At 52.1% G+C, this 16,153-nt stretch overlaps 6 protein-coding genes across 6 annotated transcripts; 2 read left to right on the plus strand and 4 right to left on the minus strand.

Moving 5' to 3' along the window:
- Positions 1 to 1,589: 1,589 nt before the first annotated feature.
- LDX57_006162 (uncharacterized protein) lies at positions 1,590 to 3,773 on the minus strand (the record flags this gene model as incomplete). The annotated part of the gene is made up of 1 exon (XM_046087854.1): positions 1,590 to 3,773. One exon carries the CDS (start codon positions 3,771 to 3,773, stop codon positions 1,590 to 1,592), a length of 2,184 nt encoding a protein of 727 aa, XP_045943822.1.
- A 904-nt stretch (positions 3,774 to 4,677) lies between these two features.
- On the minus strand, positions 4,678 to 7,223 carry dppIV (prolyl dipeptidyl peptidase DppIV). Its single transcript, XM_046087855.1, has 2 exons — positions 7,105 to 7,223; positions 4,678 to 7,033 (listed from the first exon to the last, which is right to left on the minus strand). The coding sequence occupies exons 1-2, from the start codon at positions 7,108 to 7,110 to the stop codon at positions 4,733 to 4,735; spliced, it is 2,307 nt and encodes a 768-aa protein (XP_045943823.1). The 5' UTR covers positions 7,111 to 7,223; the 3' UTR covers positions 4,678 to 4,732.
- An 853-nt stretch (positions 7,224 to 8,076) lies between these two features.
- Positions 8,077 to 8,724, minus strand: LDX57_006164 (GNAT family N-acetyltransferase; the record flags this gene model as incomplete). The annotated part of the gene is made up of 1 exon (XM_046087856.1): positions 8,077 to 8,724. The coding sequence occupies one exon, from the start codon at positions 8,722 to 8,724 to the stop codon at positions 8,077 to 8,079; it is 648 nt and encodes a 215-aa protein (XP_045943824.1).
- Positions 8,725 to 9,622: 898 nt separating this feature from the next.
- On the plus strand, positions 9,623 to 10,259 carry LDX57_006165 (DUF1772 domain-containing protein; the record flags this gene model as incomplete). The annotated part of the gene is made up of 2 exons (XM_046087857.1): positions 9,623 to 9,692; positions 9,781 to 10,259. 2 exons carry the CDS (start codon positions 9,623 to 9,625, stop codon positions 10,257 to 10,259), a joined length of 549 nt encoding a protein of 182 aa, XP_045943825.1.
- A 1,960-nt stretch (positions 10,260 to 12,219) lies between these two features.
- Positions 12,220 to 13,204, plus strand: LDX57_006166 (uncharacterized protein; the record flags this gene model as incomplete). The annotated part of the gene is made up of 2 exons (XM_046087858.1): positions 12,220 to 12,251; positions 12,325 to 13,204. 2 exons carry the CDS (start codon positions 12,220 to 12,222, stop codon positions 13,202 to 13,204), a joined length of 912 nt encoding a protein of 303 aa, XP_045943826.1.
- A 929-nt stretch (positions 13,205 to 14,133) lies between these two features.
- On the minus strand, positions 14,134 to 16,059 carry LDX57_006167 (flavin-containing monooxygenase; the record flags this gene model as incomplete). Its single annotated transcript, XM_046087859.1, has 2 exons — positions 14,134 to 15,365; positions 15,441 to 16,059. The coding sequence occupies 2 exons, from the start codon at positions 16,057 to 16,059 to the stop codon at positions 14,134 to 14,136; spliced, it is 1,851 nt and encodes a 616-aa protein (XP_045943827.1).
- Positions 16,060 to 16,153: the final 94 nt, after the last annotated feature.

A 16,153-nucleotide genomic window follows, 5' to 3' on the forward strand; every position in this document is an offset into this window, starting at 1 on the left:
TGTTCCCTATTTGGAACGTCTCGGAATCCGTCAGGAATGCTGACCATCCACAGCAGCTCCCCCAATCATCCACTTCTCACCCGAGCTTTTCTCCCTGGCTCTTTGAAAGGGCCGATGATCTAGGAAGGGTTGGTCAGAGGGTCAGATGGACGTGTAACCCCTTCCGAGGGTGGTTGTCCGGGTTATATATCTTTTTGGATAGATCAGAGAAAATCCTGCAGGGAGGCGCGCGCAGGCACCCAGACAAGAAAAGGGGGAAGGCGCTTCGCCGCGCCAGCGTCGCTAGCTAGGCAGATAGCCCAAGACGAAAACACTTCCGTCCGCGGCGTGACCTGAAAATTTTTCCTGCGATTTTCGGCCTCACTTTTTTTGTCCTTGGTCAGCACTAGCTTCCCCCGTCCACCGGAAAAATCCAACACGAAAAAGAAAAAGATCACATATCCACCAAATAGATCATAAACAATTGTCTGTCCTCCCTCATCCCAAAGCAGCTGGCAATTGACTCTACTTAAATAATCCCCTCTACCATCCCCCTTCCCCTGGGGATCCCACTTTTATTCTCCCCTATTAATCCGCTAGAGGTTCTGGCGATGATTTCATTTCAGCCGCCCTACACTCTTACGTAACCGGCATCCCTGCTCGCTCTCCGATAGGGAAATCTGAAATTACCCGTTCCCCCTTACTATCGACCACTTACATGCGGTATATGTAGATTCTGGCAGGGATGCGCCAGATGAACAGCTGCAAACCTGCAGTAGCTGGCTAGCTTAACCTCGCGCTTAACGGTTTCCGTCGTTTGCGGTGCCGGGTCTTTCCGATCGGGCTTGCCGGTTCGGAGGGCTTTTTCTTTCCCTTTCTTCGTTGTCACTGCCATTGAATCCAGTGAAATGGTACTCCGTACAAAAATAATATATAGATGATTATAATAAATCCAGTAGTTACCAAATCAATGGCTACAACAATAATTGATAACAAACAATTGAATTTGACCTCGGCGTTGGCGCTGGCCCGTTAAACAACACCGTGGCAGTAGCTGGGGGCCGCCTCAGGCAGTTGATTACCGTCTTCGGCTAGTGCCGCGGCCTCGGGCGTCATTCCCCCGGCCTGGAAAATCAGGAATCCCGCGGACAATTACCTCATGGCCTTGTCATCTCGTCTCACTCATCGGGACTGGAAATAGATTATTGGTTGTGGCAGTTAGGAAATATGAGGATGGAGGGAGGATGTATCTTATCTTTAATTTTACTGGATGTCTGATGGAGGGGGATTGTTGGTGCTTATTGTTGGATTGTAGAGGAATAGTACGGGTTATTTATATATCTGGGCGGGTTGCGGGATGGTCACGATGGGTTGGGTCTACTAAACGTTGATTAAATGTTGTCAAAGTACGGAGTATATTCAATCTGCTTTTGCATTAGCATTTCCCCAATGCCTTGGAATTGTAGATTTCCGTTCTCATCGCATCCTAATTCAAGTGCCCAAATCAAATCCACCATGGATGGGACCAGAGAACAGAGAGTATTAATGAAATGATCCTTCGCCCATTATCGACAAACAGAACAAACAGCTCATTGGCCACTCTCCAATATCTATCCATAAGACGTACCCACCTCACTCCCACTCGGTACTCGCGCCTCATACTCCAGCACAGTCCGCACCTCCTTGCCAGGCTCCAGCCGAATGCTCCATTTAATCTCCCCAGTTTTCCCCATGACGGCTGTTCCCTCCCCCACGTCTTCTCTCAGATCGAGGTCCGTCTCGCTTCCTTCCTCGGCGAGACCCGCCGGCTCGAGGATGTGCACGCGCAACTTGTCGTGCTCGCTCAATGGTACCTGATCCATCACGTTGACATCCACGGCCGTGTCCTTGGTGTTTTTGATCCAGCAGCTCCGCCGGAACACCGCTGCTTCTTCTTTCACGAAGAAGGAGCCCGACGCAGGCCGCACGGTGGGTTTGGAGTACTTCACCAGAATGGCGGGGTCACTTCCCAGCGAGAGGCTGAAGAACTCGTTGGGCGGGGTGCTGGGCATGGAAATCGCGCCTAGGAATGTTCCGTCCACGGACAAACCTACCTTGCCGCGTAACATATGCGCAGACGAGGTGTTCTGGATGCGCGCGCGGAGAAAGGCGGCGGTGCGATGCTTCGGCACGATGAGGTATGAAAGGGACATGGACTCCAGGTCCAGTTCGGCGAGGATATGACGTCGACTGACACTCGAGGGTATCACGGTGCGACGACCGGGAAGCTCATGGGTCGTGGTAAGCCCGTATTGTTGCGTGACCGAGTCCTGGTGGTCCAAGCTCTCGGCAGGCAATGCGGTCTCGTCTTCTTCATCCTCTTCATCATCTTCTTCACGCTCGAGCTCGTCTTCATCATACTCGGCATTGCCAAAATCTGCCATGGCCATGGGTGGTGGCGCTGCCGAAAATAGCATTTCAGGGGACGGTTGGGCCTGCTGGGCCTGCATTTGGGCGGTAGCGGCAGCATTTGAGGACCCTCTAAAAAGGGATCTTGCGCCACCGAAAAGACCCCCCGGCGCTGCTTGTTGAGGTGCTTGAAGTGCGGTCTGGTCTTGCTCCGCTTGCCTTGCCATCATCAGTCTCCTCTTATTTTGCTGTTCAAGCAACATCAGCTGCATCTCTTCATTCGATACAGGTGCAGGAGGCCGTTTCTCGCCAGCTTCGCCTCCACCCTTCAGGATTTTATGCCATGATGGTTTGTTAGTGACATTATCCTGATCTAGCTGGATGTGCCAAGCTTCCAGAGAAGGAACACGCTCGTGGAGACCAGAGAAGGACGCTTTCGAAGTCGACAGTGCCACTTGAGTATCGCGCCAGGTTTCGGAACTGGAATTACGGAATTCCGCGAGACAGGTCATCTGGGCTGTCGACGAAGGCGTATTGATATTCATCTCATATCGCGCCGCCCAGTGACTTCCAGGCAACACATAGGTCAGGAGGATCGTCACATCGGCTTCTGGTTTGGCATGTTCCACAGTCGAGTTCTCGTCAGCGACCGAGTTTCGCCGACTCGATTCAGGCGTAGGACCAGAATTGCTGTCAAGAGACACGCGCACCTGGCCGACATTGTTGGTCCAGAATTTCCGTCTTTCAAACCTTTCTCGCACTCGCTGCTGTCGTTTTTGTCTGCGCGCTCGCTGCTGCTCCTCCCGCGCACGATGGAAATCCTTCAGCGCCTCCTTTTTCGCTTTCTGCTGTTTCGATTCAAGCTGCTGCTTCTTTTTTTCAAGTTTCTCCAGCTCGTCCTCTATCTCGCGAAGCTCCACTTCGGCCGCGTGACTCGTGTCAGCCGCTTCGGAGCGCTGACGCGTGTACAGTTGCAGGAAGTCATTGACCTTGAAGAGATCCGTCGTCTCGGGACTCATGGATGTGCCGTATTTATCCAAGAACTGCAGCTTCGCAGCAGTCGCAGCTTTATTATCGGCGGCCTTCGACTTTTTCGCCTGGGCACGAGCAATCTGCTCTCGAGTGGCCAGCAACTCCGAGTCGTCAAACCCGTAGTCTATATCATCTGGGTCTTCATTGCCATCGTCGTCGGTGTCAGAGTCCTCGGGGTACACGTCCGTGAAGTCCTCTCGTCGCCGGATGATTTGCGTTTGGATGTCTGTTATGGTCGCGGGGCCGCTTCCTTCGATACGGATCGAGTCGACGTCGATTTTCGGATCTAGGCCGTAGATTGTAACTTCATTTTGACCCGGCTGGGCAATGTTAGCATCGGTGCTTCTGCTGTCCATCAGCAAGAGAAGAAACATACCTGGACCGTCGTGAGAATCTCCCGAACGACGGTGGCTTGATCACTCGTGAAAGTGACTAATTTAGTAGGGATATCAGCAATCAAGACTTCCTTCGTAGAAACAGCCGCCATGATTGATGTTTTTCAGTTGAATCGATGCTTGGAAACAGAAAAAAAGGGGACTGAGCCCGCTACTTATAAGCTGGGGCCATAGCGTGAATAAATGCGGGGGTAAGCACCGCCACTTAGGCTGCTGAGCATCTTTGTGCAACCAGGCTGTGTATTGTTTTAGTTGCCTAGTACCTAGTGTATTCGATTGACGTTGAAGTTGCCACAGGAAAATAGAGACAAACTCTGTTGCCCTGTCGCTACTCGCTAGGTAGTACTCGTCAGGCAATCAAATATCCACCTTTGATAGCTCTGAGGATGGACTCCACTTGGTGTTGATTTACGTCATTGCAGCTGATAGCTATACACCGTACAACTCTCACCAGTGAGGTTTTGATGCCAGTTTTTTGATGAAAGCCAATTTTTCATCTCCAGCCGGGAGCATTATAGTAAAGCGAACAAACAGGCTATGGCGTTGCTGTACTGTAGACTGTGTACACAGTGTACCTGCCACATTTGTGGCCTTCTGGATCAGGCACCTTTCAGCCACAGTGAGTCATCATCTGAATTAGCTAGCTGACTGCGCCACATTGGGCTTTCCCTAGATTGGATTAGAGCCTTTTGCCGTTTCGATGCCTGAGGCTTCACTCTGTCATCTGCTATCTGTGCTACCCTCACGAGGCTTCTTCCTTGCTTCGTCTTTCTTGCGTTGCCATCAACCTAAAACTGCCAGTTTCATCAAAAACCCATATCTCTAACACTTTGTCGAAACGTCAGTCTGTCAATCTTAAGAGCTCTACAATGGCTTCTATTGTACGAACAATGGACCTCATCTGCAATTGAATGGGCTATGAATACTACATGATTTATTTACACACTTTTCTTGCTCCACTGGTGGGTCAACGCCTTTCCAGGCCGGTTCTTCTCCTCGAACAGCTTCTTCGACAACTGCCGATACAAGAACAAACTACCCCCATGGTACCGGATACCATGGTCGGAGTCGGTGAACCATTGCGCCTGCAATTTATCAGGCGTCACGCCCTCACCAACCAGAAGGTCCAGTAACGCGGCAGCGTTTTGGAAATGCACGTTGTCATCTCCCGTACCGTGCTGAATGAGGAATCCTCCGCTAACACTCTTGAACCCATCAGCATTGTGGACGGCGCTGGTGTTGTATCCGCCCGCATTGGTGGCGAGCGTCTTCATGTACCGCTCGGTGTACATGGAGTCGTAGAAACGCCAATCGGACACCGGAGCCGTGATGAGACCGAGAGAAAACGCGCCGCTGTTGGTCTCGAGGACTTTACTGGAAAGGTACCCGCCGTAGCTCCATCCCCAGATGCCGACGTGGTCTCCATCAATAAAGGGAAGCTTGGCTGCCTCTCTAGCGGCATAGACCTGGTCTTCGGCTTCAAGAAGACCCAATTGGCGGGTGACGCTAGACCGGAACTTGCGACCTTTGTATCCAGTTCCACGGTTGTCAACAGTCCAGGTCACGTATTCGAGCTCCGGGTCGGAGGCGATATATGCGTTGAAGCCAACGGATTGCCATGCTTTAGACACTTCCTGCGCTCCGGGTCCGCCATATGGGGTGAAAAGGATAGGATATTTCTTATTGGGAGAGAAGTTGACCGGTAGACGCTGCATGACGTTGAGCTTCTCCCCCGAGGTGATCTCCAGCTCGAAGTAGCTAATGTTGGGCAGTGCATAATCCTTGATCAAATCAATCACAGCCGAATTGCTAGTGATGGTACGCAGGGGTTTGGTCTGGTTGGTGGAGTAGAGCTCTTGGTATGGCACATCGGGGCCCGAATACGACAGAATATAATAGCCTGACTTGGACGAGAAAGACGCGCCCCAGTACGCAGGGACGGTGTCATCAACTAGTGGGGTGATTTTGAAGGTCCGGTAAGAGACCGAGTACAGATGACGCTCCGTACTGTGGTGCTGAGTCGACAAGTAGTAGACCAGCTGCCGCTTCTTGTCAATACTGAGAATTGATGTAACCTCCCATTCTCCCTTGGTCAAGGCAATGGGCTCGCCACCCGAGAGGGGGAAGAGCCACAGATGCGCCCAACCCGACTTATCGGAAATGTCGATATAGTATGACGACGACGAATTTCTCGAGTTGATGGGGCCGAGATATGTGATGGACAGGAGATTATCTAGCCAACCATCCGTGCCATCTCGCTCGTTGATCACCGAGGTTCGGCTCGTGGCAACATCCACAGCGACTACCTTCTGCTCATCCTGGACACGGTTGAAGGCTTTCACGGCCAACTTGTCGTGCGAGTCGGTGAGCCAGGCCACTTCGCCAATAATCAACTCACTAGGATCAAATGCGTCAATTGGCACAACAGACGAGTCTTTGGAGCCCAACTCCAGGAGGCTGAGCTGGACAGCCGGGTTGGTTTGTGACACCTTGGGATAGCGGATGTCCAGCTCTCGAGGATACGGCGGAGCGATCTCTTGATTGTCCATATAATATGGTACTGTGAAGGTCGGTACGCCGGTTTCATTGAAACTCAGAAAGGCAAGGTACTCTCCATCCGGTGAGAACCACAAGGAGAATCGGTCTCCCAGGATTTCCTCTTCATAGATCCAGTCGGGGACACCATGGAACAGGTCCGGTCCCCCATCCTCAGTGATTGCTGTGGTCGTGCCATTGATCCAAGTGAACAAGTTGTTGTCACGAACGAAGGCAATGGAATTTCCGACCGGACTCCACTGCGCGTACTGGATATCCCCCACCTGATCAGAAACCAAGGCGCTCGATTCCAAAGACTCAACATCCTGGATGAAGTAGTTTGCAAAGAACGAGTGCCTGTACTGCTTGGTATAATTGGTGGCCCATAGCACCGACGACAAGTCGGGCTTGATCCAGTAGGTATACGCATCGGCAGGCACCTTGTCGGCCGGAACGAGAGTCGTGGTTTTGTTGGTGACAATGCTCTCAATCTTGAGGCTGCCGTCGGAGTCCTGATAGACGTACTCCCCATCCTGGGCGGTCGCGATCCATTCCACTGAGATGGATGAGGGAGCAATTGCTCGGCTCACCACGGTCTCATTGAAAGTCAATCGCTTATTGCCGCCGCCAGTGGGCGCGTACGGTTTTCGCGGCACTTCGATGGCCTGTGTGAGGCCAGCCAGGAGCAGCAACAGAGCGGCGGACTGAAACAATCATTTAGTCATCGCAACAAGAAAAGGAGAAAGCGACCAGGCAACAGCAATTGAGCGCTTACCTTCATAATGACGGCGTCAGACTGACTTGTGTTTGTCGGCCTGTCATTCCACCCCTGCGGGAGGGGAATGCGCTGGTTAAGTAAACAGACGAAGGATTTCCCCGCATACTGCAACTAGGAGCCCTTATCAGCATCACGTCTCCTGCATTAGTGCATTCAAGGTTTAGCTCCCAGATCCCTCCTGCCTTTTTGTTCACACGCCAAGCAGGTCATTTCCTCGCCGGTGATACCCGTCGCAGGTAGCACGAGGCTATTGGCGGTCTTTCTGGTTAGTGCTGTAACCCAAGACTTCTGCCGTGATTTACGTGAATTGTCACGACGATAACGAGTTGGTTTAATCTATTGCAAGAAATCATGCCAGAACGAGGGCCTGGTGTGTCATTTTAACTCAAACAATGGATTAACACTGATTAGGATACATTGACTATGTCGCTGAAGCGTCCCATTTGCTCGAAGTCTTTCAATCGCTTGATTCCTGGCGGCATAGTCCCTAATGTTTGATTAATCTGCAGGTCGCCGCTATGATCCAGGCGATGCATGCATGTCCATGTCCTGCGGTGTTCCAACGGAGGTTTTCCACTGCAATCTCTTTTATGCTTGGAAAATCCACGAATGCCTGTCAGGTCCTAATAGGGATTTGTCATCCTTTATTCTCGACCGGAGCCCCTTGTGAGTTCGAATATGCCAATCTCATCCGAACAATACGATTGTTCGGTCTTGGAATAGACTTGAAACCAAGCCAACAAGTTTGAGGCATTAGCGATTGCGAGACATCGCCCCGAGTGTCATCTTGAACATACTGGTCTATTTGTGTTGTCGAACTAAGGGATTCAAAAGTATTTCGAACCATCTGCGCCTTCTAATTTCTACCCAGGACAAAAAGATTCTATTCCAAGCTCACGGGAAATCTGTCGCACCAAGTCTGTCTTACACAGTGCCTCATGTCATTGCAGCTCAAACACATGGCTTGTACTACACCCCCTTTCTCATCAAATCCACCATCAGCTTCAAATCCCTCTTCTCTCCAGCTGGCTCATATTTCCTCCACATGGACTTCCACAACACATACCCCCGCCTCTCATACCATTCTGGAACACAGAAATCCAAGTATCCAGGCGGCAAGATCTCCCTCGCCGCGTCCCACAACGGATCCTTCTCCTTGAAATGTCGCTTGCTCAGCGTCGACAACGTGATATACTTGCAATTGGGACTACCGTAGGGCTCCGTCGGCGCCAATGCCTCCAGCAAATCCATCGCTTTGTGGCCCAGCCCGAGACGCTGGTATTCGGGCTTGATGAAGAGATTCTGAACGATGAGTGCGGAGCGATCAGAATTGGCTAGGAGCGGGTCGTTCAGGTCCGAATATGAGTCGAGGGATATGTGTCCTGCTCGGATTGCTTGCTCGCTGTCGCTGTCGCTGGATCCGGAGTCGGAGATACCGTCCTGTGGTAGTGTGATGGTAATCCAGAAGAGCGATTTCAGTCGTTGGTCGATTTTACTGCGCCAGTGCAGGAGATGCGCGGGGTCATTATCCCAGCCGCATTGAATGCGTTGAGCGAGCAGCTCTGCAAATTGATTCCGATCGTGAAGGTTGATGGGGACGAGCGCCGTTGTAGTCATGTTGAGTCCTGGGTAAGATCGAATGCAGAGCGCAAAGACTTGCAGCAGCGGTCATTGGTATTCTTAAAATTATTGCTGGAGCAGCGCGAGCGAGCGTGTGCCTGGTTATCGCAATTAGTCGAGTTTCAACTTCGCAGTGTGTGATTTGGAGCCTGTATGGCAAATCCTCATGCGGTGCGCTGATTGGCGAATTCGTCTTCTTAGCTCCTAATCCATGCATCTGACAGATTTCTGTTAGTCATTTCATAAACACCTTCAAACTCGAGTCTGTATAGATAATATCATGATCTTATATGCCCGGCCATAGATGATAGTATACGGCTTGAAACTGGGGAAGCAATTGGAGGCTCGAGGACTGAACAATACGCAGGTCGAGCTTGGTGTGTCCACTATAAGTCTTGGGCCATGAGCAGCAGAACACTGGTCGCAGTTCAGGGATCGGAGTATCCGGTGGAATGGAGTGGCCTTTATACAACATTTGAACTGGAACTAGAAAAAAGGAGAAGAACAAAAAAGAATGAACAAAAGAAATCTAGACCTGCACCGACACCGAGCGACCGAAGACGCTCACATCTCCACAATCCGGCCCCCGCAAAAGCCGACCAAAAGCCGACAAAATCCGCTAGCCTGGCAATTCCTGCTCATCAGCGGGCGAAAATAGCATACCAACTGTGTAAAACGGCTCGAAGTACCCAGTTTGAGCTTTACCAGCCCGGTTATCCCCCGATCGACAGTGCATGGTCTGATCGTCCCTCAGGGAAGAAGTAGCACTACTATGACGTCATGAACTTGGAGGTAGGTATAAAGCCTCGTCAGCCCCCGGTTTCTACTTTCTTTTTTGTTTCTTATCCTCTATTCCATCTGAACATTCAATCTCTCATATACACAAATACACAAAATGGCCTCATATCCTCCAGGAGTTCGCGTCGCCCAGGTAGTCGGCCTAACTGGCTCTGCCTGGTTAGCTGGTAAGTGATTGATGACCTCGCCAACATACCTCCTCCACGCTCAAGGAACAACACCCCCATCAACGCATAAACTAAACTGAATTCTCAGGAAACATCGCGGCCCTAAGCGTAAATGCCATCCCCGCCCTCCTCAAATCCCACCACGAAGACAACACGCCCCTAAACATCATCCTGCGCCAATACCGCAACCTCTACGACAACGGGCACGCCCAGAACCCACCCATCGCTGTCCTCACGGCCTCAGCGTTTGGATATCTCGCGTACGCAGTGCATAACGGCGTCTCGGTGTCTGCGTTGACGACGCGCGAGAGCGCCATCTTGTATGTGGCGTCGGCGGTCCTGACGGTGGGCATTGTGCCGTGGACGGTGGTGGCTATGACGGGGACGAATAAGGCGCTGTTGGCGAGGGCGGATTCGGGGGCGGTGGTTGAGAAGGAGGATGAGAAGAGGGAGGTTCTTGGAGGGTTGGAGAGGTGGGTTGTGTTGAATGGAGTGAGGAGTTTGTTTCCGCTTGTTGGGGGCGTTGTGGGTGTTGTTGCGGGGATGGGGTGGCCTGTTCTTGCGTAGGGGTTTGAACGTCCTGCCCGAGCTCTGTATAGTTTAATATAATTTTGTTGTATTTGTTGTGGGATTCCGTGGTGAGGTTGATGTAGATGATATATGATGGAGTGTTCTTCCCAAGAGACTCGGGGCCCATCTATAGGATTGGCGAGGTCATTGCACGCTTCTATTCAGAAACATAATAGCTCGGTGAAAGTTATAGAATAACGACCACGCCCCAGACCTACTCCAGACATAATGATTGACCTCTGCAAGTGGGTTTTCGCGATTGTTGAAGCATCCAGTTGAAGAGGCGTTCTTATTGGGCCCTGGGATTTATCACTGCAAGATGTCTCGGTCTTGAAGAAGGTTAAAATAATGTCCAAACTTGGAGGCTATTCACTTTGAACAAATAGCTCTGGGACTCTTATTGGTTCGGGACACTTATTGGACCTGAATTCAAGGTAGTCCTAGTCAGTTCTAGCCTCAGCTTTGAAGAGCGATGTTTGGTACTTTACATCGTTAGTATCTGGACTAATACTTGATATAACGTCAAATGAGATGCAGAGATATTTGGGAGATGATAAATTAGTTTGTGACAGACGGCTTCTCGATGGATTCATCTAGTACTGAACATAAGCATAGTCGTATGACTTGATCGATAGTATATCGAGACAAAACAGTGAGATGTTGACATGTTTGTCTACCAGACAAACACACCAAACAAGCCCATGCCTTCCGCTTCGCTCCTGTCATCCACCTCTTCACCATCTCTGATAAGAAGTCTGAATCCATCGATCGCATTTCAAACTCTTGGAGTGTCCATGTTGCATGCCCATTCAAGCAACGTTAGCGATGTCTGTGACCTCTCGATAAAGTTCTTCCTCAGCTAGCCTCGTTCTCGCTCAACTAACCCTCCATGCATGACAGGCACCAACAAAGCAATCTACTTCACGATCGTCCGTTCCGCAGGGGGCCTTACTCGTATGCTGAAATACGAGACGGCAAATTCCAAGATGCCAACGCAGACGCTACCGAAAATGCTTCGACATGAAAATGCTACGAACCCAAGAACCAAGCCGGAAATAAGAATACGATAAGGCAAACGCGATTCTTTGATTCTAGATGGTGTCCCCGCTCTGGCTCCTTGACGTATCCGTACTACTTGCCAGATTGACACAGGACTGAGACAGACCGACCCTGCGATGCCCCGCAGGACTAAAAAGGGATTTCCAGAACTTCCTCCACACGGACCACGATATTCGATACGGATGCGAAGACGAATCAGTCTGAAACCGAGCATCGGAGTAGCTTCGGAGCCTAGTGTCCGCACGAACGCACCAATCGATGCATAAAAATAATCTACGATGTCGATCGGTGGCTGTGTCGGCTGCAAGGTTGACATGAGGCCGTGAGACAGGGACAACAAATGCGCCGTATTCCTCACTGCCAAACGGGGTAAAGGGTACGGGGGCAATTTGCGCCGGTCCAGGAACTAAATGAGCCAAGACCTGCGACCCGTTCATTGCACCACCGCCAGACCGCGTGCATTAATACATCCTAATGCACTCCTGGATGGATAACGAACAATGGGATAACGAACAAAAAAAGCGAGAAAATTTTCACACTAGAACCGTTCGGTCGTTTAATCGTATCCGGCTACCGCATAGGGCGTTGGCAGAACCCTTCTTAGACTTCTTTTTGTGCAATGGTGGAGCTGCCAAGAGGAATAAGCTTGAATGCCCCGTCAGGCAGACAAGAATTGGTCGGCGAATCACCGCACATTATCATACGAATACGATGTTGGCCGGTTGGAGTGGACAGGGTGAGGTTCAGCCCTGCGGTGGGCAAGTTCTTATATGATTCTAATATGACCTGGCTTGTCTTACATACTTCTTGCTTTCTGCAGCTCTATTTTTCCTCACAGTCTTCAGCCCCGTCCAAACTATCATTTCCAATCAAGTCAATTCAACGCATCCTTCGCGCCATGAGCGACTCTTCTAGAGCCGGGTCTACCAGGTGAGTTGGAAGTCTCCCTATAGGGCTGTCCATACTCCCGATGTAGCGCAAAACTAACTCTACATCCACTCAGACCTTCTTCCAACTCAACATCTTCTTCCACAACAGCCCCAGCAACAACATCGACATCAAAAGCGCAAACCTTCCCTCTCGCTCATCCACCCCCCAAGGCCTCACAATGTCTGCGCCTTTCCCCCCGCCTCGTCCTCCAAGTCCAACAACTCACCCCCTCGTCGCGCATCATCCCCGTTCTTGAAGTCTACCAGCCCTCCCGGCTCGGCAAGTCTGTACCAAACGGCCAACCCAAGCTCCACGCCCGCGACATGTTCCTCACGCAGGGCGAGTCCTTCTCGCATATCCCCGGATCAGATAGCGCAAACGCAACCGAAGGAGCACCTCCCACCCACGACCTCGTCGGCGCCATCTACGCGGACCCGAAACGCACCTCTGGCGCAGGCGTCTACATCCCCGCCGGCGACCTGAAATGGGAAGCAACGCAGACCCCTAACGGATACCGATTTCAACTCAAGCGAGCCTCGGCCCCACGACCAGCCAGCAAGCAGTCCGTCGGGGACGGAAACGCCGCTGCATCCGACGCCGCCGCCCCGCCCCGCTCCAGGGGCCAAGGCCAGCAAGAACCTCTCGACATCTCACTAGACTGGGAACGACGAGCGCGCACCTCCTCCGACGAACCCACCGACTCCAACGCCAACACCGGCAGCAGCAACAAAACCAAACCCGACCGCTTCGTCCTGACGATCGCGGACCAGCCGCACTTCCGGCGTCCGTGGCTCGCAACGCTCACAAAAAAGGGGTTCATGGTGGGCGGGTGGGATCGGGGACAACGGGCGTTCCTGGCCGAGCGGCTTGGCGTGCAGGACGAGCAGGTGCTGTATACGTGCTTTTTGGCCTTGGGGGTATATGTGGCGCACTCGGAGGGATGGGTGAGTTAGGTTTTTTTATGCTTAGCTCCGGGTCCTCCGAGCTCCGTGTTTGGTTTGTGTCTTTTCTTTCGCTACTAGGCTTACTCCGCGGGGTTGGTGGTGATGGTGTCGGTGTCGGTGTCGGTATCCTTGTTAGGGGCTAGACTAGGCTAGACTAGTTCGCTAGGGCTTAGGGGCTCTGAGGTGTTGTTGGGGTGGAAGACCCCATCTTTTTTTTTTTTTTTTTTTTTTTTGTTTCTTTGTTTAGAAAAGGGTAGCTAGCTGGGTGTTTGGCGTTTTTTTCACTCCTCCCTACTCTGGTTGTTGGTTTGGGTATACCATTTGTTATTTTTGCCCATTTCTTTGTGGTGATTACTTGTTTGGTTCTATCTACAGTACAAAATATCGGACCGGATATCCATGCATAGAATAGACAGCGGAAGAAAAAAAGACCAGCAATGATTATTCTATCATTTGCTCGGCAGTTGATTTGATTTGTCTGCAAGGACGTAGTCTTTTTTGGTCAAATTTATTTTTAGCCCCAAGAGGAGGAAATAAAATATGAATGGGGCACGGGCAACCAGGAAAAGTATGGTTTAGTGTCGATCATCTGGTTGTACCTTTTTTTTTTTTTTTTTTTTTTCTCTTGTTCCTAAATCCTGAGTTGTGCTTGTTTGGATTGAGTTTGACGTTGCTTGGGTAAGGGTGGAGTACCGGATTTTGACTTGCCGGGGGGCCTGAGCTCGCAACTTTCACTACATATGGGGTAGGGTTGCGATGGGCTGTTACTGTTGGGACTTGTTCAGCTTGGGTTTGGTTGGGCGTTGGAGGGGAGTCAGATATAGGGGAGTAAGAAGTGGGAATTTCGTATTCATTTCAATTTGTGGACTGACTATTCGCTAAGATGAGTGTTCTTTGTCCTTCATGATTGACTTCGATAGCTATTCAGTTAGCGATCACTAATTATATAATCCCAATTCGGTCGCCTTGATCTGCAATGCCAACAACCGCGAATAATACCGACACAGCGCCAGGTTGGCTCCCATGAACCAGAAGCCCGGATGTCCGCTACGACGCCAGATGGTACGGAACTCGCCTTCCTGGTCAAATCCCCACACGTTTCCGACGCGATCGGCCAGTTCGTCCCCAAAGAGCAGACGTGCCTGCGTGCGCATGTTCTGATACCCGGTGGCCAGCACGATCTCGTCGGCCTCGAGCTCGGAGCCGTCGGCGAATTGGATTCCGTGCGGACGGATCTCGGCGATCTCTTGTCCGTGTTTCACCTTGATCTTGCCGTCCACGACGAGCTGGCTGGCGCCGACGTCGATGTAGTAGCCGCCGCCGCGCTGGAAGTACTTCAGGAACAGGCCGGCGTCGTCGGGCCCGCGGTCAACCTTGAAGCCGGCCCGCTCCAGCCCGTCCAGCGTGGCTTTGTCGTGCTGGGTCTGCAGGTTCGTGATCTTCAGCTGCTGCGCCTTGAACAGCTCGGATGGCATGCTCCACAGCCACAGATCGGCGTCTTCGGTTGGCGGCCCCGCTTCTTCGTACAGGCCCTTCAGGCCAATATCCGTCACGGCCGACGACGAAACCACGCAGGTCGAGCTGCGCTGCACCATCGTCACATCGTACCCCTTCTCGAAGTAGTCCTGCGCGATGTCGTGCCCCGAGTTGCACGATCCCACCACCACGGCCTTCTTGCCGCGGGACTGCGCGTCTGCACCCTTGAAATCGGAGCTGTGGCAGATGGTGCCCTGGAAGGTCGAGGCGCCTTTGAATTCGGGGACGTTCTTCTTTCCCGAGTGGCCCGTCGCTTGAACGATATGGTGCGGCTTGACGGTGACCGTCTCCGTCGAGCCGTCCTCTTTCCGCCGTTGCAGCTCCACCGTCCATTGTTTGGGCTGGTCGCTCCACGAGGAGTTGGCCACCGTTGTTTTGTTCCAGACGTTGAGCTCGAGTAGCTTGACGTAGCATTCAAAGAACTCGGCTAGCTTGTCCTTGGGTGTGAAGATGGGCCAGTTGGATGGGAAGGGCACGTAGGGCATGTGGTCGAACCACACGGGGTCGTGAAGCACGAGCTGGTGATATCGGGTACGCCAGTTATCGCCGACTCGGTCGTTCTGGTCGATGAGCAGGGCACTGATCCCGAGCATCTTGAGTCGCGCGGCGATCGTGAGGCCTGCTTGTCCGGCACCTTGAAGGGTGTCAGTTTTGTCTCTTTCTTATATCCCCGACAGAGGGGGATTGGGTGTGGAAAGAAGCGACATACCAACAATCAAGACCGTGGGATCCCCATTCTTACCCTCCTGTTCCAGATTCCGTCGATCCTGCCAGTTCTTCCGTCCTTGCTGCTCGCCATGCTGTACACCTACGGGCCTCCGATGATCGGTCAACTCGCCGTGACCGTCGATCTCCAGCAGCGTCGTGAACACGGTGAAGATCTTCCATTGCCCGTCCAACTCGGCCAGACGCACCAGACACCTGCCGGTCCCTACTTCGCTGGTCGCTTTACCAATGAGCTCGATCCCTATGACATCTCCGAACCCGTCGATGGGACCCACATGGGGAGCTCGGAAGGCCGAGGACTTGTCTAGTTCGAGCTTGACGAGACGCGGGTTCTCGTTGAGGAACGAGGCAATGTTCTCACGGCCTTTGATGGTATGGAGGTCCAGTGACAGAAGCAGGTGGTCTCGCCAGAAGCTCTCGTCCAGGAATAAGTCGGTAGCCGCCTTGAAGTCTTTCCGGGAGACCGCGGCATTGAACTTGTCGATCACCTCCGAGGCGACCTTATCGGCGTCGGTGCCGGTTGACGAGCACGTCTTGGGGAACTTGCCCACGGGGACGTTAATCGAGCCAGGCTCGATGCGGTCTCTCGACAAGATGGCCATGATTAAGGTGTATATGAGTGGTGAGCGTGTTGTGCCAAATTGCGGGATGTGTGGGGGGGAAGAAGGAAGAGAAGAAGGCGGGGAGAGTGGGGGA

Source organism: Aspergillus melleus, assembly GCF_016097325.1.
Source record: "Aspergillus melleus strain CBS 546.65 chromosome Unknown contig3, whole genome shotgun sequence".
In the NCBI taxonomy this organism is placed as follows: domain Eukaryota; kingdom Fungi; phylum Ascomycota; class Eurotiomycetes; order Eurotiales; family Aspergillaceae; genus Aspergillus; species Aspergillus melleus.